This window comes from Tamandua tetradactyla, chromosome 2 (assembly GCF_023851605.1).
Source record: "Tamandua tetradactyla isolate mTamTet1 chromosome 2, mTamTet1.pri, whole genome shotgun sequence".
In the NCBI taxonomy this organism is placed as follows: domain Eukaryota; kingdom Metazoa; phylum Chordata; class Mammalia; order Pilosa; family Myrmecophagidae; genus Tamandua; species Tamandua tetradactyla.
Window position 1 is genome coordinate 14,795,594 of NC_135328.1, and position 24,338 is coordinate 14,819,931.

Genomic DNA, 24,338 nt, shown 5'->3' on the forward strand with positions numbered 1-24,338 from the left:
CCAGAGGAAATTGGTCTGAAATAGAAGCCCTAGGGGGAAAAGATGTGATCCCAGGGCACCAGACCAGCCAGGTTGACTTGTGATGAGTGATGGCAACACAAAGGCATTCACAGCTCTATAAGCTCTCAGAAAACTGACCACCTCAGTATATGCCAGCCATCATCCCAAGGGTTTTACATTCCCACTTGCCGCAATCCTAGAGAGTAGGTCCCATTAATGTTCCCATTTTATAAAATTGCACAGGGTTGCCCAAAAGTCAAACAACCAAGTGAGGGACCAGGATTCAAACCCAGGAGCACCATCCAGCTCAGTTATTTCCAATCTGCAAAGCCATTCCCAGCCACCCTTCCGGAGGGGCTGCACCACTCTTTGGTCCTGTCTGCTTGCCCAATTTAAAAGGCATATTGGAAGTGTTGGTGGGAACTATGATGAATTATGCACCAAGGGTGGAAGGGCGGTTCAGGCCTTGAGAAAGAGTAGGTTATAAAAGTTAAGAGGGTTTAGATCTGTGAACATAGCTAACTTCAACAAACAATAAACAAATGCCATGTTATTTTAAGGTTATTTGTTTGGGAAATCTTGCATTCCACAATTCGGAAGATGAACAAACATGTTCTGAAAATCCAGAAGGAGCTAGAAGAAGCTAAAGAAAAACTCGCAAGACAGCACAAGCGGGTGAGTCTTGTTTTGATTCACAAATGCTTTAGGAAGGTATAACAGAAACTCTTGAGAATATTCAAAGTCTGTAACCTTGATGGTGATTTATTTCTCATGAGGCCAAATTATACAGAGCTGTTTGCAGGAGTGGAGGAAGAAGGACTGGGAGGTCTGTTTTCATGTGTTTCTCCTCCTGCTTAGGAAGCTGCAAATCTCAGAATCATTCACAACGCTGTGTCAACCTCATGTCTGCCCTCCCCAATACGGAAGACAGACGGAGGAGAGAAGGCACTTTTATTTCTCTGAGAGTTTCTGGTACAGCAGGGGAAGATGGGGAGGTATGGTGAATGCTTACCACCTCGCCAATACTCTGGGGAGGGATGTGACGGTCATTCCCAGGTTTGTTAAATACTGTTCATAATGATGCAGGGTTTAATGTTTTAGCCATTTTCAAGGAAGCAGTGAGCATAACGGTAATGATATTCTTCCTGATGGTATTTTCAAGTGTTATGCATGGCAGCCAGGGTAGAAGTAGAATAAAAATACTTTATTGGCTTCTGTGAATCTGTAAGAGAATTTGAGTGCCAGGCACCCTATAAGCATGCGTGTGGGTAAGCACTCCTGAGTGAATGAATGGTGTCGTATCCATTTAATGTATAAACCAGGCTCAGAGGAGTTAAGCAGTTAGCTCAAAGTTATATAGCTAGTAGTAAATGACAGATCCAGGTCTGTGAGACTCCACAGACTCTTCTTCCTTCGTGCTACACCGTGCTCTCAGATTGTGCTGTCCAGTACAGGAGCCATTAACCACATGTGGCTGTTTACATTTAAAATTATTAAAATTAAATACAATTAAAAATAGAGTTCCTTCATCACACTAGCCACATTTTAGGAATGGAATTAGAGTAATTCTTACCAACAGGAATGGGGAGGGCAGTTCACATCCTTTGGCTGAGGAGTAGAGGGCGATCACAGCTAGGGCCTTATGGAGGAGCATGACCTAGAAGGATCACCAGGCCTTCTTGGCTCCCGGAAGAGCAAGTTGACGAAGGATCACCAAGCTTTCAGAGCTCTGGGAGACCCACCTCCCTGTAAGAGGTGCATTGCCTTGGCCCGCTACATGCCTGGGTCAGGTTCTGGCTTCCTCTTTCTGGCACTGTGACCCTGGGAAAGCCATTTAACCCCTCTTAGTCTGTATTTCCCGTATCTGTTAAATGGAGATGTTCATCTTACCCACTTGGGAAAATTAATTGAATCTTGTCTTGGTTTTTTTTTTTTTTACTGCCTTTAAAATGTAAAAAACTTAAGCTAATGCTGTAAACTCCTCAGGGTGGGGCTGGGAAAGAATTACTAAAGCTTTACAGGTACCTGTTGAACAGACTGTTTAGGATTGCTACATGTCACCTGTAACCATTTCTAAATTATATCAAGGATGAGCAGTCCACGGTTCATGAGCCAGACAAGGGCTTGCCCAGCTTTTCCTTGTGGCACATTCTCTGATTTGGGGATGAAAGATTAGCAAGCTTCTTTCCCTGTTGTCACTGCTCATTGATCAAGTGGTGATAGTGACTAAAACGCACTCTCCTTTACTCCTGGGTTCTCGTCTTTGTTGAGTAGAGTGGCAGAGGTATAAAAATACATTTTCCCATGGAGCTCAAACTGGTTTCATTTTGAATGGAGCGAAGTGGGGCAAACTTTTTTCCTTCTCTCTGGCAAAAGAGGTCACTCACTGCTACTTCTTAGCAAATTTTCCCATTGCCCTTATCCACGAGAGAGGTACCCCACTAAGTTTTCCTAGCTTAGAGAAGTCCCCACGCAACTCCTGAGTAAGAAGTTATCTGAGACGATAGCAGAGCTTGAGGTGTCTGGGAAGGTTCATAAAATCTTTTCCTTACACAGTAGCACTTAGCACACTGCTGGTCAATGACATTTTCCTTTTGCCGTCTGGCATTCTGCAGCGCAGTGATGACGACGACAGAAGCAGCGACAGGAAGGACGGGGCTCTTGAGGAGCAGATAGAAAGACTGCAGGAAAAAGTGGAATCGGCCCAGAGTGAACAAAAGAACCTCTTCCTTGTTATATTTCAGGTACCTTGGCTCAGGATAGTGATACTTGAAAGGAAACTATACATCTCTTTAGTTTAAAAAAAAAAGTTATTTTAATCACAAAAGTAATACATACTCATTTATGGAAGAGTTTACAAATACAGAAAAAAATACAAAGAAGATTTAGGTCACCCGAAAGTTTACCACTTGAGTTTAACAGTGCATACCTTTGAATTCTTCTTTACTTTGCATTCTTGCCTGAGCATTCTCCATGCTTAGGAAAGTTTTTTTGTTTTTTATGTTTGTGTTAAATGCCTAATATTTAATTCCTGTTGTTGATCCTGGTTTTCCTCCCTGGTGCACATCTTGGTGCATAGATCCCTGTTCACATCTCTGATTACTTCCTTGGGATCAGTGCCAACAAGTGAAATTACTAGGATCAGTCATTTAAACACTAAGGGTCTTTATGTATTGTCAGAGCAGATGTACAAACTCAAATTATCACCAATCTACTGTTCTAGATGGTTAATATTTAATGAATTATGAAAGCGAGGAATATAAGCCACAAAGACAGGGTGGCACAAACAATGCCTTGAGGTCTCTTTCTCATGAATGCAGTTGTTTCTGAAGCATAACAATTCTCCCTCTAACACTTCTTTAACTTCGTACTGCCCGCTCCCCCCTCCCTCCACAGCGTTTTATCATGATCTTAACTGAGCACTTAGTACGATGTGAGACTGATGGGACCAGTGTGTTAACACCGTGGTTTAAGAACTGTATAGAGCGGCTCCAGCAGATCTTCTTACAGGTGCGTGGAAAACGGGCTACAGAGATTTCCCGTTTAAAAAAATCAATGTCAAATTTCCATAGTATCTGCCCCACTGTTGCTCACCTGAACATTTAAATTAGTTCTGTAGCACTCCTACTTGCCATTCTGTATACTAGAGAGCCTAGTTGTAATTAATGTAAAATGTGAAGAGATGCTAAAGGAACAGTAACTGGATTTATAAACATCTTTGAAATCTAGTGTTCAGATGATAAAAGTGTCCAAAGTAAATTCCCTAAGGTCTCTATACTAAAACAAAATACAAGGCCTACCCTCTGCTAGATAGATCTGAAAGATATATAGGAGAGTAAAACATATTCTTTGTATCTTCAGATACTAACCCAAAAATCCACATTTGTTCCAAAAAAGAAAAAATGGGAGTTTTTTTTAATTCAAATTGATTCTTTAAGCCTCCAAAATTGGAATTCACTTCAGATTCTTTAGAGATTGTCAGTTTAAAAGCTTTAACAGCCCTCTAGACCTGTATGGATCTCTTACGTATATTCAAATCTAATAGGAGTGCAGAGAAGAGATTTTATTTTCTGATACTTTTTTCCACTGATTTCAGTAAAACAGATGAACTATTCTAAAATATATTTAAAAAATGAATTTGGGTTTCTTATTTTATGAAAGACTTCACAGAATTCCCCAGTAATCTGTTACATTTTTTCTTCTGCAAAGAGATATTTTATTTTAAGTTTCTAACAAAAACAAAAAAAGGAAGAGGAGGTTCTAAAACATTGTTCTCATGTTTCAGAAGAGACCATGGTCTTAAGCAGTTATGCTATTCCCATTTATAACTTAGACCACCTTTGCTGCCTGCCTTTTTTTTTTTTAAATCTTACTGGGTGGGTCCCTAGTTGCTGTAGAAAGTCCTAAAGTGTTAAGCCTTAATGCAGGGGAGGCCAAGCTCAACCCAGGCTGTAAGTGTGATGGCAGTTGCTGCCACTGCTTAGGGTCGTGAACTACATTGACCTGGGAGCTGGTCAGAGTTGCATTTTTAGTTATTGGACATCTTTGTTCTGCATTCCCCCCTACAGTCTTGGTGGGGTAAGGGTTGAGATTAAGGAGAGGCCTGTTTTACTCCTATAGGCAGGAACCACAGTTGTTTTCTCTGCCCCGGCCCCCATTCCTCTCCATGGGTGGGCTGCTCAGAGCTTACTGCCCTGCTTTTCTCCTAACCTAACTCCCACCCCTTTTCTGTGTCTACAGCATCACCAAATAATCCAGCAGTACATGGTGACCCTGGAGAACCTTCTCTTCACTGCTGAGTTAGACCCTCACATCTTGGCTGTGTTCCAGCAGTTCTGTGCCCTACAGGCTTAAGGGTCATTTTTTGCCTTGTGTTGAGATTTTTTTAAAATATCTTAAAATAATTTCTTATTTTTGATGGTTTGAATGCTTGCTTTCTTGTAGTATCCTTTCACTTATTAAAGGAAGCAAAAGGGGTGGGGGTGACAGTGAAGAATATGAACTGTTAGCTTTAATTGCCCCTAAATGACTTCCTAACAACAGTAACCTGACCTGACCATAATGGTGTATATGTGACAGATACAACTTTGCTTTGATTCGTTTGATATTTTCTCTGAGGCACACATACACCAAAAAAGTATGTGAAACACTAGAGATCGAGCTTAAAAAAGTAGTATGTAGAACTGATGGGTTTATTACCAAGTAGCGTAGCTTTTCACAGCTCATGGATAACCTAACATGGCTGAAATAAAACTAAAAGCACGTTTTTTAAACTTTGGTATTTCATGATTTATCATCTCAGTCTGCTTTAAAATTTGTGATTTCATACTGAAGGTTTACTTACCTCCACTTGAAATTTTCTCTTCAAAATGTTTTTCTTAAGTAGTATCTATACACTAGGTATCTGGTTACCTAGAAGTATCTAATTGATAAAGAAAATTTGACTATTTAGATCAGCAGTTTCCCAAATTTTTCTGAACATTAGAATCACCTGAGAATCTTTTAAAAGTTTTTACATCACCATCTCTGGGAGGCTCCCCAGGCAAGTCCACTGTACAGACAGGTTTGGAAACCACTATCTGACAGCATCTGGTCATTTCCCCCAGCCTTGGAGAGGGTTTGTCAGGGTCGTATAGAGTTACAGGTTAGAGTGGAAAAATAAGTAGCTAGGTTGGCTAAAACTATACTTGGAATTAGATATGGGTTTAGGTTGGCTAAAACTATACTTGGAATTAGATATGGGTTTAGATTTTGTTCCTGTGATATCAGTCCTACTAGTTCCTGAGTCTGTTTCCTATATGGTGATGAAGCTTAAGATGAGTGCTTCGTAGAATAATATACAAATATAAGGGATTATCTGGCATCCCAAAGTTATAGGACTTTTAAACTTTTCATTAAACCTTAGAAAAACTTACCCATAAGCCCACAATTACTAGTAGATTTTTGAGTGCCTCCAAATAGCTCTTTTCATTGTATCATACACTTCTCATGCATTAATCATTTTCCGGATTGATAGGTGGTCCCTTCTGTTTGCTATCCATTTTAGGGGCTACTGAAGATATTCCACTTAGTAGATGAGACTTCCTAAGATTTCAAAATACTATAGCTGCTTTTCTGTTTTTGTTTTTATTGTGAACTATGTATCAGAAAAGCAGTAAACTTCAAAGTAATATCATGCCATTTAAGACAAGAAGTAATTGTTCACAAGATCAGGATGGCATGACGAATTATTAGCAAAAAGAGAACTAAAACCCAGGTTCTTGGCTAAATATTCTTTTATTTATACTGTTACTCCTTTTCCTTGCTAAGCACAGTACAAACTACTTAACTATTTAGAAAATGACTGTCCTTGAGGCTTGACAACTTTTTGGTTGGCCCTAAACTGCTCAGTCGCCCTTTCACAATGTACTGCAAAGATTGACTAGTTACACTAAAACCGTACCTAGAGGCATTTGGAAGTTTTCATTTCCTTCCTCTTGGACCCCCTTTTCATACATAATAGTTGCTTCTAACAGCTGTTCACTGGTGTGTCTCAGCACTGTTCCCTGTCTGTCCCAGTCTGGTGGCACTGAATATTGAAGAATGGAAAGACTGAAATAGGGATTGAATTTTGAGGAAATAAATATACAAGAACAAACACTCAATCAACAGTTGCTTTTTCCAGTAATGAAGCCTGCACAGACAAAAGGATGGCATGTTGCTGCACGTCCCACTTGCAATAAATCAGTTGTTCTGTTCAATTGTACTGATGCCATTTAACATGTTTCCATCTAAGCCATCACATGTTTTCCTTGATTCCAAATCTCCCCTCCAGGAATTATTCATGGAAACAGTTCTAATGAAGATAAGGTTTTGTGTTTTTCTTGGAAAGAATTTAACCATGATTTATATGTTACTAATCTATAGTTATACTTCAAAATGCAAGATGAGAAAATAGCTTGCCAGCCTGAGTAGAGCCAATTTGCCTGTCAGTAATACCTCAATACCAGGATGGTCTTAAGTGAATGAAGTTAAGAGTGACTGGAAACACACCTGAGCCAGGCAAACTGTAAACATATTGGTCTGGGTGCTGCAGTCACCTATTTAGTTCTCACAACTGGCCTGTGAGAACAGGATTATGATGCCCATTTACAGATTAAAAACAGGACCCTGGAGTTACTTCAGCCCGTGGGCCAGAACTAGTGGAAATGTAAACCTAGGTCCAATAGCCCAACCCCTAATTGTTTTATTGTCATCAAACAAGAAATTTTTTTTTTTTGTCCCAGGGAAGTCTTGGTGCCCATTCAGAATCAATTTTTGCTGAGCTATATATTATATAGCTATAACATGCCTAAAATCTACATTTGAAAATGTATTATAAAATAGAATAATAATTAATCTCAAACCTGATTTTGAGGATTTGACTTGTTTTGACTTTTGAATTCCTCCAAACATAACCTCCAAAACTGGACTAGAAAGAAAGATCAAAATGTATATCTCCTGTTTCTTTTCTTCGTAGCAGTAGGATAAAGAGTCATATCCAAGAACCATCTTGAACATAGCCAATTTATCTTAACTTGCACTTGTTTTTATCAAATCAAGGCAGAGGCCCTGTAGCCAAGCCCAGGAGACCAAGGAATCAGATCTTCTTGCTGGCTGTAAGTACTTTGTAATCCTTTTTAGAAGATATGGGAAAATCTGAGCAACCCACCTTGATAAAAGATGCCTGATGCCATGAGAAGTACTAAATCAGCTCCAAATAAGGTTTCCTCCCTCCCCAAGAGCAAGTGAGAACACCCGCGAGGTTCAGCACCTGCCTGGCACACGGTACGTGCTTAGTAGACATGCCAGGCAGTCAGGATAAGCCTGACATGAGCACCTTCTCTGCCCAACAATCAGGTAGTCAGCCTTGAAGACTGCAGGGCTGCACAGACGCTGATCAGGCCCAACGCCAGGGCCCAAGGATACAGAGCTGTGACCAGACTCCCCCAGCTCCCTGTCTGATGCCGGTGTCTGCCAAGGACTCCTTCCAGTGGGAGTCCTCCACACCCCTCCAAGTCCTGGGGACACAAGGAGCCTCGACGACCCAACCCAGTCCCTGATGCAGGGGTAGGCCATCAGCCTTACTTATTTCTTGGGATAGAAGTGCAGTTTAGGCAGTTTTTACCCTTATTAAAAGCTCCTCTTCCTACCCTGGTCTAGGGTCTGCCATGATTTCTCATTCCCTCATTTGCAGCACTAACCATTTTTTAACTTATTCTACTATTTGGCCCCCCCTCCCTGTTATAGAAAAAGTCCCAAGATTCCATTCAACCTAGCCCACTGAAACTTGCTCTTACGCCATAACATACAGACATTTTACTGGGGCAGTATTTCATCTGTTCCTCTATGTGACTTATTTTGAATCAAGTATGAAATTGTCTACAACCAATCTAAATTTCCCTCATTTAAATATACAATTCTATAAAACAGGTCATTAAACTAGAAATCACATTTTCTCATATGTCAATTCATGGCCACACACAGTACAGGTCTTGCGGTACATGTCGTCTTCGAGGTTCTCTTCTGGTCCATACTCATGTTGGTGAGCACTTGTTTCCCTTTTCCACACACTGCTTCTTACAGCTCGCCGCAATTCTAAGATAAAAATTTAAAAATCAGTTTTCAGGGGTGTTGAAACCGAAAATAAATCCTGTCAGTCTTTTAACCATGTATATATAAATAATACATATTTAAACCATGTAGGGTTTAAATAGCTACCTTAATTTTATAACAAATGAAAATGTCTTATAAAAACCTCACAAGCTCACTTTCTTAGTGCTTCAACAGCAAGGCCTGTGGATTCGTTCAAGTCACTGTTGGAATAGTGTGAGACAGAGATTCAGAATGGGAGATGTGGGTTAGAGGGGCAGCAAAGGAGAAATTGAGAAGTGAGGTGGTGAGTAATAGAACAGGGTACATTCAGGCAGCTAACTACAGAATCAGCTGCTACCACGGAAAGAATCAGCTGTGGTGACTGGAAAAAAGGAGCATTTCTACATTCTAAGGAAGTCAAAAGCTAATATCTAAGAGGAATGTCAAGCTTTATTGAAAAACTAGAAAGGCAAGAACTCTCCCACTGCTGGTGTAGCACCATAGGAAGCTAATCATTAACTTGACCTTACATCTGTCTATTAAGGTCTTTCTCCTGTAAAATGACAGCACCATTTTAGGAGAGGGGTTGCTAATAATTATTGCAAAGTACAACCTAAATGCAAGAGGTGAAATATTAACAGCTAGAAGGAATCAGAGCTTTTATTTTTATTTTACTTCATTTTATTTTGCAGGTAAGATAAAGGTAGCATGTGAACCCAGTTCATTTTATTCCAATGGCTGGAGCTTTTTCCACTTCATCCTGTTAAAATTTAGCCTTACAAAGAAAAGAGTTACATGGATATTTTGAAAAGCAACTAAGTCAATCACATTTTAAAAGTTCATTTTGCATAATCGCTTGAAGAAGCCACATGCCATGCTGATAACTTCTCAGTTTCTAGTTTCATAAATAAAAAGCAAGGACTAATTAACATTTCTGTTCCAATGAGTGCTCCATCCAGCCCAGCACTATCTGTGACAAGGCACCAGGCCAGCTAAGGGAGAGGATGATACAGCTGCCTTCTCTAATCTCAACCGTAAAAATCAACGTACACCAAGTAATCACATATTGTCCTTAATCCATTTTTGATCTGTGATCAATGGCAGGATTGAAATACTACTTTGAATCTTTGTATTTTCTGCCTTCATTACATCATGAAGAAAAGCAAATACATATAGGGCTGTGTGTACGCGGCACAGTTCTCAGCGCAAATATCTACTCTGGCCGAAGCACACTCTAGCTCCAGGCAGTGTTCCTAACCACTCAGCTGTCCTGCCTTGGTCAGACCTCCAGTAGGAAAAGGAAAAAAACTCTTTTAAGTTATTTCAAACATCAATATATACACCTAGATCGTTTCCAGTCAGGGCGGTGGGGAGGGTCAGGTCCTTCTAAACTCTAATCTTTACTCCTGTCAGTCTCATACAAAGAACCCTCATTTTTCTAGACATATCTGGAATGCTGTATCCCTCTATTATTTAACCTGAGGGCATTTTCTAAATAAAAAATGAATGAAATCATATGCTGACCAGAACTGCACAGCTGCTTCATGGTTTTGGCTAATGGTAGGAAAATGCCTTCTGTCTGATTTTCAACCTTGATCTGAAGTAAGGCATCCTGGCCACCTTCCTTTACTGCCCTAGAGAGAAAATCTTCTCAAAGTGACTGCAGCCCAGTTACTGCCAAGCCTAATCTGAGCACTAAGTGTTCTTTGGGAGAGAGGTAAAAAAGAAAAATTATTTTCTTATCATTAAAAGAATACTTAAAAGTCTAGCTTTCCAGCCATCATTTGTGTAAGTGAGCATAAGGTTTTACACTAACAATGATGAAGTTTTCTTACCATCTTTTGGTTATTCTAAGGGATGTATATAGTAAGAATAAAGTCATATATTTAATATTTACTAGACATTCCTGGAAAAACTTGTGCCAGAAAGAAAGTACTAAAAAACTGAGAAGTTTTGTCTTCGACTTGTCCTTTCCTTCCCTTCTTATTCAGTCCTAGAGCCATGAAGCAGGTCAAGTAGGCGTCTGTGCATCTGTAGGAGGTGTGGAAGCCCCAGAAAGGCGAGGAGGGTCTCCTGCAGGGGAGGAGGCAGAAACAGCCATGGGAAATGAGTTACATGCAGGGGCCCTGACTGAAGAACCATGAAGATAATGGGAGCCAGGTTTCTCACTGTCGGGGGAGGGAATTACACATAAGGGAGTGAACCAGAACAGACCTTGATTTGGATTAGAATTGTATCTATCTGCATGAACTCAAGGTTTCTTATTTTATATATATATATATATATATATATATATATATATATATATATATATATATATATATATATATATATATATATATATATACACACATAGACACAGAAATATAAATATACATGTGTTTTGTGCTAGAAAGCAAGGAAGTGCTTAAAGATTGATGAAGACATGTCAGAAGGATCCTGGAGCCAGCTCAAAGGGATTCCCAGTGACTAAATCTCAGATAATTTGAGCACCAAAATAAGGATAGAAATGAATTATAAGCTACTGAAAACAAGAATAGTAAATGCATACTAATAATAAGGAAATGGGAAAGCTGAAGAATGCTGACTTCCATATGGTAAAAATGTAGACGGAGTGCTGGAGCTAGAAAATAATTCTGCAACCATTATACTGAAGGTTCCAACAAGAGTCACCAACAGGTCAGTGTTCAGTTTAAGGAGCCATATTGACAAGGAGCAGGTTATTTGCATGGTCTTCTTTTTTTGCTTGTCAAATAAAAATTATCACCAGTGGGGCCAATGAACATCATGATGCCCCAAAAAAGATTGATCACTTGTATTCCATCCCTGCCAGAAATTTACAATCTGCATCTAACCATCAGGAAACATGAGACAAGCCCCAAGTGAGATGTGTATTATTTCTAAAAAGTGAGGATGGGGTAGGGTGGGGGGCGGGGACTGACTCTTCTTTAAAAATGTCACTATCAAAAAAGAAAAAGGCTGTGGAAATATTCAGGAATAAAGGAGATTAGAAGACTTGGTACTTAGATCCAAACCTGTTCCTAGACTAGATCCTATACTAGAAGGGAAAAATCATATATGACAGAATTGGGTTAAGAGGCAAAACTAGAACAGGGATGAGAGAACATACAAAATTATTGTATCAATGTTAAATTCACTAAAGTTAATAACTACTTGGGTTATGTAGGAGAATATTCCTATTCTTAGGAACTATACAAGTACTGTTTAAGTTTAGGTCCATGATGTATGCACCTTACTCTTAAATGGTTCAGAAAAAATTATGTGTTTGAAGAGAGAACAAGCAAAATATTAACAACAGAAGTATCTGGGTAAAAAATAGAAGGGTGTTCTTTTATTCTTCTTATCCTTGCAATTTCTGTGAGTATGAAATTATTTCCAAAATAAAAATGTTGAAAAAAAGGCAATAGCTTGAAGGGATTTCCACTGGCCAAATTTGTGACAATCTGAATATCAAAATGAATGAAAAAAAGGGACTATAACATACTGATTTGAGAATAAGAATCCATGAGTCCTACTGATACTTTAAAAAAAATTGGAAGGGAAGGGAAAGTTCTTCTTTCCAAAAGAAGCCAAACAATAATGAAGGAATGACAGAAATAGACACATCTACCATAATACCTGAGTCAGGCAAGAATCATCCTGTGTTTAGCACTAAAACCACTGAGTAAAACTTGAAGGATGATATACTCACAATAATAGTCACACCATAGATTTCATATTAGTTACAAAGGGAAAAGGGTATGATTACAATGGAGATATCACAGACACCACCTTAACCAAGCAATCAAACAACCTCATCTCCTTAGAAAGAAACCAGTGGCCTGTTTCTGATGTGTCACACTCAAGATTCATCAAAAAGATTTAGCCTCAATCTCAACATAGGGTAACAAGCTGCTGACAAATACAAACTGAGGAACATTCTACAAAACAGCTAGCCTGGACTCTTCAACGCCATGAAACTTCAAGGCTGAGGGATTAGACTAAAGGAGACCAAACATCCGAGACCCATCCGATGAGATGACGAGATGGGACGAGATTAGACTACAAGATGAGACGACAACAACAACAACAACAAAAAAAAGGAGACCAAACAGACATGCATGTGCCTTCACTGGCTCTGCATCCAACACAAAAAATCCATAAATCTATAAAGGACACTGAAGCAGCTAGGGAAAGTTAAAATGGACTGTAGGTTAGAGAAAAGCCTAACTCTAATGTCAGATTTGTTGAGGTGATCACTGTTTTTTTAGTTATATAGAATGCCATTGCTTTTAAAAGGGGATACATACTGAAGTATTTTTAGGAATCACAGTGTCTGCAAGTAACTCAGATGGTTCTGCAAAACATGTGTGTGAGACAGAGACAAAGATAAAGAAGGTACATGTGACAAAAAGTAAACATCCAGTGAATAAGAATTTTTTCAAATAGGGATTAATAAGCTTTTCATATTACTGCATTTAACAACAATACTATACTTAAAATTGAGAAAAGGAGAAATTAATTATCTATTGCTGAGAATGAGAGAAGAGAGGGGAAAGATAAGAAATTGATCCTAAGGAAACCTATGGGGAAATATGTTATGTAGTACTGAAGGCCTAATTTGAGATTGGAGAACAAAATAGAACTTTTACAATGTTACAACTTCTGGTCCCATTGGCCTAGGATTTCACAACATGGAAAGCTGTTATGTAAGTACCAACTCTCCTAGAAATATATAAAATGTTCACAGTAACCAGTATTGCTGCTGAAACTTTCAGAGACTGCTTGTACTTTTAACCCAGTGAAGTTTTTCCCTAAATCCTTGTTTCATCAAAAACTCATACCCTCTAAAACTTTTATTTGGTTTGATATGTTAATTTTATAAAAAGACATAGCTTATATTCAAAGAAGCCCAAGTACCTGACAAGGTGAACTTAATAAAAAGATAGCAGAGGGAGACCAGTTACTTCTAAATCTCAATGGCAGGAGAAGTACTGACATAAGGTGCCCTTTTTAACTAGAGAAAACAATTCAGAAGGAATTTTCATGACACTATCATGAACCTCTGACCTTTATTTTCTCTTCCATAAACTGAAGTAGTGTCAGGGAATTGTATCCCCAAGACTCAAGTCCCAAAAAATTCGTAAGTATGGCCTCGGCTAAGTTTATAAAATGTCTGCAAACTCAAAAGTGGCTCCAGATGGGATTTTCTTACCCACCTCTTTTTTTCCGGGGGGGGGGGGGGGGGGGGGGGTGAGCAGAGGAGGAGGTAGGAGGGTGCAAAGTAACAATGAAGATTTATTTTCCTTTTTTTTAGAAGGGTAACTTCAACCAGTACATTGAGGAAGAGAAAACAATATAATCTAAAGGCCTGATCTCTACCTTGTTTGTGAAAGGAGGCTTGCAAACCCAAAATGTTCTATATTAGTACCAACTGAACGTTCCCACCCAATATCAAGGACAACAAAAACTTCATGTTTTGAAATCCAGTTAAAATGAGCAGCAGTGAAGCTGTTATTTCTACAACCTAGTATCTAAAAGATCTTTGATAACTTAGATGCACCAACAGGAACATTTTTTCTTTCACTTTATCCATATAACCTTACACTGTTTATACTTTAATTTTTTTCTACATAGTAAGATCAATTCTCAAACTGCTAAAGTTGACCATATTCTATTCATATTCCAAAAGCAGGTAAATGTAATATCTTACCTTTCCATAAAGAAGGAAACTTTGTATCAGCTTCTTTGTGGATCAAAATCAGAAGACCAAGAGGAACCAGGTTCCAATTTCTTTTCAACTAAAAAGCTTTTAGACTTGCTCTTATTCCTCTCTGTTCTGAGCCAGCTGCACAGTAAGTGCCTTGTTTCTAATCTCTACAGTGTCTACTCCACTCTCAGCCCTTTGTGGCCTAGTCAGGAGGACAGGAACATATCCACCAAACTCTAAATTAAATCAACAAGAAGAAGCCATAATTAAGAAGGTATCACATGGACCTCTCTGCATGTTAAATGCCAGAAGACAGTGGAGTAATGTTGACAGAACAGAGAGAGAGAACTCTGGTATTCACATGCAAAAGCAACAGAAAAACATTCTTGGATATGTATGACTTGGAAAATGAACCACTCATGTGATAACTTGGAAAAATTTTCTCAAAAGACATGCTTTATCCAAACATGAAATGAGTTGAAATAAACAGTCTTAAAAAGGTTCAAATCTATGAAAAACTTCAGGATAAATTCTAACTCTTCAAAGATGAGGAAAATCCATAGCAGTTTATTTGGCGATTAACAGCAGTAACTTAATATAGTGAGAAAAACAGCCTTTGTAAAAAAATACCTATGAAAACTGTAAACCTAAAAAAGAAAATGAATCTATTCATACTAATATTTAACATAAATATATAATTAACTGAAACATGCTATAATCTTTTATTGTTAGTCTAACTAGGAATTCACCATTAGATGATGTCAGCCAAACTACAGAAATAGTATCTAAGAAAAGAATTAGAGTCCCTCCTCTTAAATGTATTTTATCACCTTACAAACACAAGCTTCTAACTAATACTTATTCTTTTATCTATACATCACTGTATGAAAATATAAAGAGTAGTTTATGGAGGCAGCGGGGAGGGAAAAGTTGAGGTGATTCAGGAAGCTAGGGTTAACAAAATACTAGGCTAATATATTAGTCTATAAATATGTCCTCCTCTTGCACCCCTTGAGTCTTTTTGTTACTGTCTTTATCCTTCAAGGCGTCCCTTGATGTTGGAAGAAAGGGAGGGAGGGCTAGGGTAGAACACTGAAAAGATTTTTTTAAAGGGCCAAATTCAAGATGTCACCTTTCCAAATCCTCTTAACTGGTCCTTGTCCTTGCTGTTGAATCTATGAATACTGTGATAGAGCAGGGGCTAATTCTGGAAAAAGTCTTCAATGAAATGCTCTTCTATGGCTGAATTTGCTAGAGGAAGTCTCTAAACAATCCTAAAAGAATACACATCCTGATTCAGGAATTGATCTTTAAGTGCCTGTAATGTATACAAAGATGTATATGAGCTTATCTGTCTTGATATAGATGTCAACCATACTTCCATTGATGCAAAATTAAAAAAAAAAACAAAGGGGCTGGGACTCTGTGCATACAAAAGAACTAGAAGAACAAACATTAAAACGTTAATGGTCGTGTTGGGTAGCAGAATTGTGGGATAGAAGTCCTATGTCATTTTCTAACTTTTCTGCCTTCTGCATATATTTCCTTTTTTAAAACTTTTTTTCTCTTGTGGAAAATAACATGTTTACAAAAAAGCAATAAGTTTCAAAGCACATCGCAACAATTAGAATTTGGCATGGGTTACGATTCCATAATTTTAGGTTTAAACTTCTAACTGCTCTAAGATACTGAAGACTGAAAGAAGTATCAATATGATTCTGCAATCATACTCAGACTAAAAGAAATATCAATATAATGATTCCGCAATCATACTGGTTTGTTAAACCCTACCTTCTCTGTATAACTCTACCATCACCTCTGATCTTTCTTCCACTCTTTAGGGGTATTTTTTTTTTCCTAACTTTTTCATGTTGGAATGGGCTGTCGATAATATGGTATAGGGGGACAGAACTAGTTGATGTTCTGGAGAGGTTGGTCCCACTTCATTTCAGGACTTATCTGGTCCAGGGACCCATCTGGAGTTTGTAGGCTTCTGGAAAGTTAGCCGAATACATGAAACCTTTGTGAATCCTATATAATGCCCTAGGTGTTCTTTAGGATTGGCAGGAATGGTTTCAGTTGGGGTTTGGCAAGTTACGACAGGTAGCAATGTCTGCAGCTTGTGTAAGGCTGACCTTCAGAGCAGCCTCTTGACTCCACCTGAATTCCCAACCATCACCATCTCATTTGTTATACTTCTTTTCCCCCTTTGGTTGAGAATGGCATTGTTGATCCCACGGTGTCAGGGCCAGATTCATTCCTGGGAGTAAATTCCCATGCTTCCAAGGAGACTTTCACCCCTGATGTCATGTCACACGTAATGAGGAGGGCAATGATATCACTTACAGAGTTGGGCTTAGAGAGACTGAGACCACACCTGGGCAACAAGAGGGCCTCCAGAAGTAACTATTAGGCATGCCCACAGGTAAGCTAAGCTTCTCCACTACATACAGAAGCTTCACAAGAGCAAGCCTCAAGATCAAGGTGTCCCTATTGATTTGGGTGTCCCTCATGTTTGACACAGTCCCTGAGGTTTCCCCAGTGATACACTTTAATAATTCCATATGCACATGCTACTCTTTTAAGGAAAAGGGCAGGGCCCTTAATGTGAAGGGGTCCTTCACATTAAGAAGAAACAGAGACAACTTATGTTCATTGTTTTTTGCCCTTTTTCGTTTTTAAGACCTTTGCTATCCCACAAAACCTTTTCTAAATTCTAAAAACATAAGCACATTTATTATGGCTAGAGCATTTTAAGTGGATCAATCTTAATATTCTTAGTATATATATCCAGTACATATATACATATAAAATGGGTGTTCTCTCTACACAGCATAGCATAGCAGGACTCGTGAGAGACCCGGCAGACAGCACATGCGGCCAGGCCCAGGGAGCCGTGAGGATCAGGAGCTCACTTGCTTCTACTTTAGGTCTCTTCCCTGACAAACAGTGACTCTAGCACTGGAATGAACACAGCTGACACTTGGAAATGATGGATGGATTGAGGGGTGTGGATGGATGATGCATGGACAAATGAACACACAGACAAAGGAACAGACCAAAAGACACAGACTGATGGACAGAGGGATGGGTAGTCCTAACTCTGCCACTATCTTGTAACAAGTCACTGCACCTTCCTAGTTCTTTTATTCATGTGTTGCAGTTAGGGGCTAGCTGATGTCAGTAGGTCCCATCTAGCTCCAAAATTAGATGACTAAGACTTAGGGTATAATTTTTTATTTTAAACATTTAGAGAGGTTTGCTAGTCTGTGTCTTTGCTTTTTATAACACTGTTGATTTAACTAATACCAAATCCTTAACCATGGATATCATCCCCAGTCATGTTCTTATATGAAACATGATTCACCTTAAGATGATAGTTTACATGACTCTCAGAAATGCAGTATCATCAAAAACCAACCTATTGAGCCTCAAACACCAACCTATTGAGAGCAAACTTGGTCACTTTTTTCTAACTATAGAAAAAAACCGAACTATTGGTGTTGTAACTTCAAACAGAAAGAACTTAGCCTGAAGGCTTTTTGTGAAGCAGCAGAACAGTCCTTCATGATATAAAGTATAGCCAATTACCTTTTACTTTTTTATCAAACTTCTTCTGTTTCATTTTTTCTCGGTTTTCCTGTCGAACTCCCTTTGCTTGTTCCAATGCTTCCTGACTACCCCAAACTTCAAGAGACCTCTTCACGACCTACAATACAAAAGTCATATTTAAATTAGTTGTGATTCAGAAAGCACACAGGTACCAAATAATGATCAAACTCAAGTGCAAATCTATAAATATTTATCTGAAATTTAAATTATGATTTTAAATAACAAATAATAAAACCTCTATCTAAATCTATAATACCCTCAATAAATGTATGCCAAATTAGATTATAAATAGAAATTTATATTTCTATATAAATATAGAAATATATATTTCTGTTCTCTGGCTAGATTATTTGTTTCTACATGAACCAAAGTATATGTGGTAAGTTTCATGAGTTATGGTAGGCTCACCAAAAACACATGTTCCAATGACTAGCCACAAGAGTTCTGTAATGAGGGGTCATCTCTAAAGTCTCTCACCACAATCACCAGCCATTGCTACTCTTCTCCTTCAACTAGAAGCAAAAAGTTTCTGTTCTACAGAAGATGAATTTTTTTTTAAGACTTTGGTAGCTAAATTACCTAAAAATAGTTTTGGGTTCTCATTAAAAGGCTTGCAATTAAATACTTTTACTCTTTATAATATTTCCATTCCAAGAGAACAATTCACGCACTAAGAATTATATTCAGGTAGAACTTCTGAGAAGATGGCTGAGTAGAGTACCTCGAGATTAGCCCTGCACCACAGAAAAGTTAGAGAAGGCATCTGAGTGGCAATTCGGGAGTGCAGCTGACCTGGGAGAGCCTTCTGCACCACATGCCGCAGCCCTGGTTGCAGAAGCCAAGGAACTGAGAGGCAGATAGCTGGAGCCTGATGCAGAGGTGCGGAGGTGCGGAGGTGCAGAGCCTGCAGGAGTGCATGGATGGGAGCATGGTCCTAGGAAGTAAGCCAGGCCGCGTTTCTTGGGCACGCTACCCTCACCAGCACAGCCCCGTGACTAACAACTCACCCCACACCTGACACACTGGAACCCCATTACTGGCTCCCATTCCCCACACTCCGTGGCACCCCCACCCCAGCAGCCCCCAGTGCATGTACCTGCCCCACACCCCCACCCCAAGTGCAGCCCAACCCACCTCTCCTGAACCCTTCCTGAGTACTACTTCCCCCTCCCTGTTCCCTGCAGGCTGTTGCCAGCACATAAAGGCTGTGGGCACTAACCCCCATACCTAGGTTACCCCTGCCCCTCCGCCCATAGTGTTGCACAGCCTCACCCCTACCTCCCTGAGCTCAGCACAGCCGTTTATGGCACTCCCAGGCCCACACATGTGCACAGGCCTCCAATCACATCATTCAGCTCTGGGAACCACACTTTATAGCTGTCCTAGAACCACGCATGCACATAGCACTCAGCCTCACTTCCCAGCTCTGAGAAAGGCTGACCTGCACAGCCGGGTCACATCTGCCCCCAATCCACGAAGGCGTAACGCCAACCTGCTGCCACAGTTCTACACATATGCACAAAGGGCCCCATGCCTTAGACCAGCGCACACCAGGGTTATGACCCCAGACTGGTGTACCCGCAAAGCTATATCCTTCCTGGCCGCTAGGCGCCCATGTTCACAAGCATCAGCGTAACATCCCCAACCTGTATCCATACCTACCCGGAAACAAATCACCGTACTGAGTGCACCACCCCATGCCTTGCTCCCTGGTGTATAACCATCCCGCAAACACAAGGCCTGAGACTACTGAAAGAAATCAATTCCCAAAGTAAATCAATCAAGATATTTACATGCAATGAAGACAGTAAAGATCACTAGTATATCACAGTGCAGACAGATATAGCCTGTCCTAATGACCAAATTAAAACACCAGAGGAGACACAGACGTTGGAACAACTAATCAAAGATGTTCATACAACTCTACTTAATAAAATAAGTGGGATAGCAAATGACATAAAGGAGATCAAGAAGACAGTAGAAGAGCATAAAGAGGAATTTGAAAGAATAAACAGAAAAACAGCAGAAATCACAGAGATTAAAGACTCGTTGACCAAATAAAAAACATACTAGAGGCACAGAACACCAGATTTAAAGACACAGAAAAAAGAATAAGTGATATAGAGGACAGGATAAAGACTCAAAACAGGAAATGGCAAAAAAAAAAAAAAAAAAAAAAAGGAAAAAATTGAATGGGAACTCAGGGAAATGATAGATAAAACAAAGCGCACAAATATGACTCACTGGTGTCCCAAGAGGAAAAGAGAGGACGTAAAGGGCTAGGAAGAGTAGTTGAGGATATAATGGGGGAAAATTTCCCAACCCTCGTGAAGGACATAAATATACAAGTCAAAGAAGCCCAAAGCCCAAACAGAATAAATTCAAATAGGCCTTCCCCAAGTGTGGTAGTTAGGTTCAGATGTCAACTTGGCCAGGTCAGTGTGCCTAGTTCTGTTGCTGTGGACATGAGCTAATGGTACGTGAACCTCATCTGTTGTTCATTACATTTGCAATCAGCTTGGAGGTGTGCCTGCTGCAATGAATGATGTTTGATTTAATTGGCTGGTGCTTAAATGAGCGAGTTCAATGTAGCACAGCCCAAGCAGCTCAGCATACCTCATCTCAGCACTCACAGCTCAGCCCAGGCCTTTGGAGATGCAGAAAGGAACCACCCCAGGGAAAGTTGTTGGAACTCAGAGGCCTGGAGAGAAGGCCAGCAGAGATCACCCTGTGACTTCCTGCATAAGAAAGAACCTCAGTTGAAAATTAGCTGCCTTTCCTCTGAAGAACTAATAAATTAAATACCCTTTTATTAAAGCCAATCCATCTCTGGTGTATTACATTCCAGCAGCTAGCAAACTAAAACACCAAGGCACATACTAATCAGTCTGTCAAATGTTGAAGAAGAGAAGCAGAAAATCCTGAAAGCAGCAAGAGAACAACAATCTACTACATACAAGGGAAATCAAATAAGACTGAGTTCAGACTACTCAACTAGCACACTGGAGGCAAGAAGGCAGTGGTATGATATATTCAAGATCCTGAAAGAGAAAGACTTCCAGCCAAGAATTCTTTACTCAGCCAAACTGTCCTTCAAAACTGAGGGAGAGATTAAAGTTTTCACAGACATAGAAGTCCTGAAAAAATCTGTCAACAAGAGACCAGCCCTACAAGAAATTCTAAAAGGAGTTCTGCAGGCTGAAAGAAAAAAGACAGGAGAGGGAGGTCTGGAAGAGGGCACAGAATTGAAGAATACCACTAAGGGTAATTTAAATAATATAAAGAGAAAGAGGAAAAAGAATATATAGATCTGACAAAAAAGATATGATGGCGGAATCAAGAAACACCTTTTCTGTGATAACTTTGAATGTTAACAGACTAAATTTACCAATTAAAAGATACAAATTGGCAGAATGGATTAAGAAACATAATCCACCTATATGCTGCTTACAAGAGACTCATCTTAGGTACAAGGATACAAATACATTGAAAGTGAAAGGATGGAAAAAGATTTTCCATGCAAGTTGTAACCAAAAGAAAGCAGGAGTAGCTACACTAATATTGAACAAAATATTTTAAATGTAAAGACATCATAAGAGACAAAGAAGGACACTATATACTAATTGAAGGGTCAATTCACCAAGAAGATATAGCAATCATAAATGTTTATGCTTCCAATCAAAGAGCTCCAAAAACAAGGAAATAGAGAAGTTAAATAACTTGCTAAATGAATTAGACCTAACAGACATACATAGGTCATTGCACCCCAAAGCACAAGGATATACATTCTTCTCTAGTACTCATGGAACATTCTCCAAGATAGATCATATTCTGGAATACAAAACAGGTCTTTATAAACTTAAAAATACTGAAATTATTCAAAGCACTTTTTCTAATCACAATGAAATGAAGCTGGATCTCAATAACCACCAAAGAACGAGAATATTCACAAATATATGAAGATGAAATAATACACTCTTAAACAACCAGTGGGTCAAAGAAGAAATTGCTAGAGAAATCAGGAGCTCTCTGGAGATGAATGAAAATGAGAATATAACTTATCAGAACTTATGGGATATGGACAAGGCTTAAATGTCTATATTAAAAAACAAGAAAGAACCAAAATCAAGGATTTAACTGCAAACCTGGAGGAACTTGAGAAAGAACAGCAAACTAACCCCAAAGCAAACAGAAGAAGAGAAATAATGAAGATTAAAGCAGAGATCAATGAATGCAAGAACAAAAGAATAGAAAGAATTAATAAAACCAAAAGTTGGTTCTTTGAGAAAATCAATAAAATTGATGGGCTACTAGCAAGACTCACAAAAAAAGAGAGAGGATGCAAATAAAATCAGAAATGAGAAGGGGTGCATTACCACAAACCCTGAAGAAATGAAAGAAATCATAAGAGGATACTATGAAAACTATATGCCAACAAACTAGACAACTTAGATGAAATAGACAAATTCTGGAGACACACAAAGAAGCTACACTGACTCAGGAAGAAACAGAAGATCTCAACAAACCAATCACAAGTAAAGAGATTCAATCAGTCATCAAAAATCTTTCTACAAAGAAAAACCCAGGGCCAGATGGCTTCACAAAGGGAATTTTATCAAACATTCCATAAAGGACTAACACCAATCCTGCTCTAACTTTTCCAAAAAATTGAGGAAAAAGGAACTCGACTTAACTCATGTTATGAAGCTAATATCATTTTAATACCAAAACCAGGTAAAGATGATATAAGAAAGGAAAACTACAGGCCATTATACACCATAACCAAGTGGGGTTTATATCAGGAATGCAAGGATGGCTCAACACAAGAAAATCAATTAACGTAATACAGCACATTAACAAATCAAAAGGGAAAAATCACATGATCATCTCTATTGATGCTGAAAAAGCATTTGACAAAATTCAGCATCCTTTTCTAATAAAAACACTCCAAAAGATAGGAATCAAAGGTAACTACCCCAATATGATTAAGGGAATATATGAAAAACCAATCTAGCATTGTACTTAATAGAGAGAGACTGAAAGCATTCCCACTAAGATCAGGTACAAGACAAGGATGCCCACTGTCACCACTATTATTCAACATTGTGCTAGAAGTTCTAGCTAGAGCAATCAGGCAGGACAAAGAAACAAAGGACATCCAAATTGGATAGGAAGAAGTAAAACTCTCATTATTTGCAGATATGATACTATACCTGGAAGATCCTAAGAAATCTACATCAAAGTTACTTGAGCTAATAAACAAATTCAGCAAGGTGGCAGGATAAAAAATTAATATGCAAAACTCAGCAACATTTCTATACACAAGCAATGACCTAGCTGAGGAGTCAGTTAAGGAAAAAATTCCATTCAAAATAGCAACTAAAAGAATCAAATACTTAGGCATGAACTTACCTAGAGACGTAAAGGACTTGTACAAAGAAAACTACATAACATTGCTAAAAGAAATCAAAGGAGATCTAAATAGGTGGAAAGACATTCACTGCTCATGTATAGGAAGGCTAAATAGAGTTAAGATGTTAATTCTCCCCCAAATTGATCTACAGATTCAACACAGTACCAACCAAAATTCGAACAACCTACTTTGAAGATTTGGAAAAGCTAACTACCAAATTCATCTGGAAGGGGAAAAGACCCCAAATAGCTAAAAGCATTCTAAAAAAGATGAAGAAAGTGGGAGGATTAACACTCCCTGACTTTAAAACCTATTGTAAAGCCATAGTGGTCAAAACAGCACGGTACTGACACAAAGACAGAAGCATTGGCCAGTGGAATCAAATCGAGAGTACAGAAATAGACCACCAAATCTATGGTCACCTGATTTTTTACAAGGGCCTCCAATCATCTGAACTGGGACAAAAGAGTCTTTTCAATAATTAGGCATGGAAGAACTGGATATCAATACACAAGAGAATAAAAGAGGGCTCCTATTTTATACCCTACAAAAAAAAATTAACTCAAAGTGGATCAAACACCTAAATATAAGAACTAGCACCATAAAGCTTCTAGAAGAAAATGTAGGGAAACATCTTCAAGACCTAGTAATAGGAGATAGCTTCCTAAACTTTATACCCATAACACAAGCAACAGAAGAAAAAACAGATACATGGGAACTCCTCAAAATCAAATGCTTCTGCACCTCAAAAGACTCTGCCAAAAAGTTGAAGAGGCAGCCAACTCAATGGGAGAAAATATTTGGAAATCACATATCAGACAATGGTTTGATTTCCTGTATACACAAATAAATCATATAACTCAAGAACAAGCAATCCAATTATAAAATGGGCTAAAGGTATGAATACACATTTTTCTGAAGCTCAAAAGCACATGAAGAGATGCTCATTTTCACTGGCTATAAGGAAAATGCAGATCAAAACTACAATGA

The 24,338-nt window shown here is 38.8% G+C and overlaps 2 protein-coding genes across 7 annotated transcripts in view; one reads left to right on the forward strand and one right to left on the reverse strand.

Moving 5' to 3' along the window:
- NCBP1 (nuclear cap binding protein subunit 1) overlaps nt 1–4,904 on the forward strand; it is a 62,027-nt gene extending 57,123 nt beyond the window's left edge. For both annotated transcript variants that reach the window (XM_077139939.1, XM_077139949.1), the window contains 4 exons: nt 561–675; nt 2,616–2,744; nt 3,397–3,510; nt 4,741–4,904. In XM_077139939.1, coding sequence (XP_076996054.1) covers nt 561–675; nt 2,616–2,744; nt 3,397–3,510; nt 4,741–4,854 — 472 coding nt within the window. In that variant the 3' untranslated portion in view covers nt 4,855–4,904. The remainder of the gene's footprint in view (nt 1–560; nt 676–2,615; nt 2,745–3,396; nt 3,511–4,740) is intronic.
- Nucleotides 4,905–6,137: 1,233 nt separating this feature from the next.
- Nucleotides 6,138–24,338, reverse strand: part of XPA (XPA, DNA damage recognition and repair factor) — a 43,398-nt gene continuing 25,197 nt past the window's right edge. Inside the window, exons 5-7 of one of the 5 annotated variants that reach the window (XR_013167522.1) lie at nt 17,915–18,032; nt 14,327–14,559; nt 8,511–8,616 (exon numbers count right to left, since the gene is read on the reverse strand). Coding sequence is in view for 3 of the 5 variants with exons in the window: in XM_077140014.1 (XP_076996129.1) it covers nt 8,468–8,616; nt 17,915–18,032 (267 nt within the window). In the remaining 2 variants the exon portion in view is untranslated. The other 4 variants (XR_013167534.1, XM_077140014.1, XM_077140023.1 and 1 more) reach the window with 4 other exon arrangements.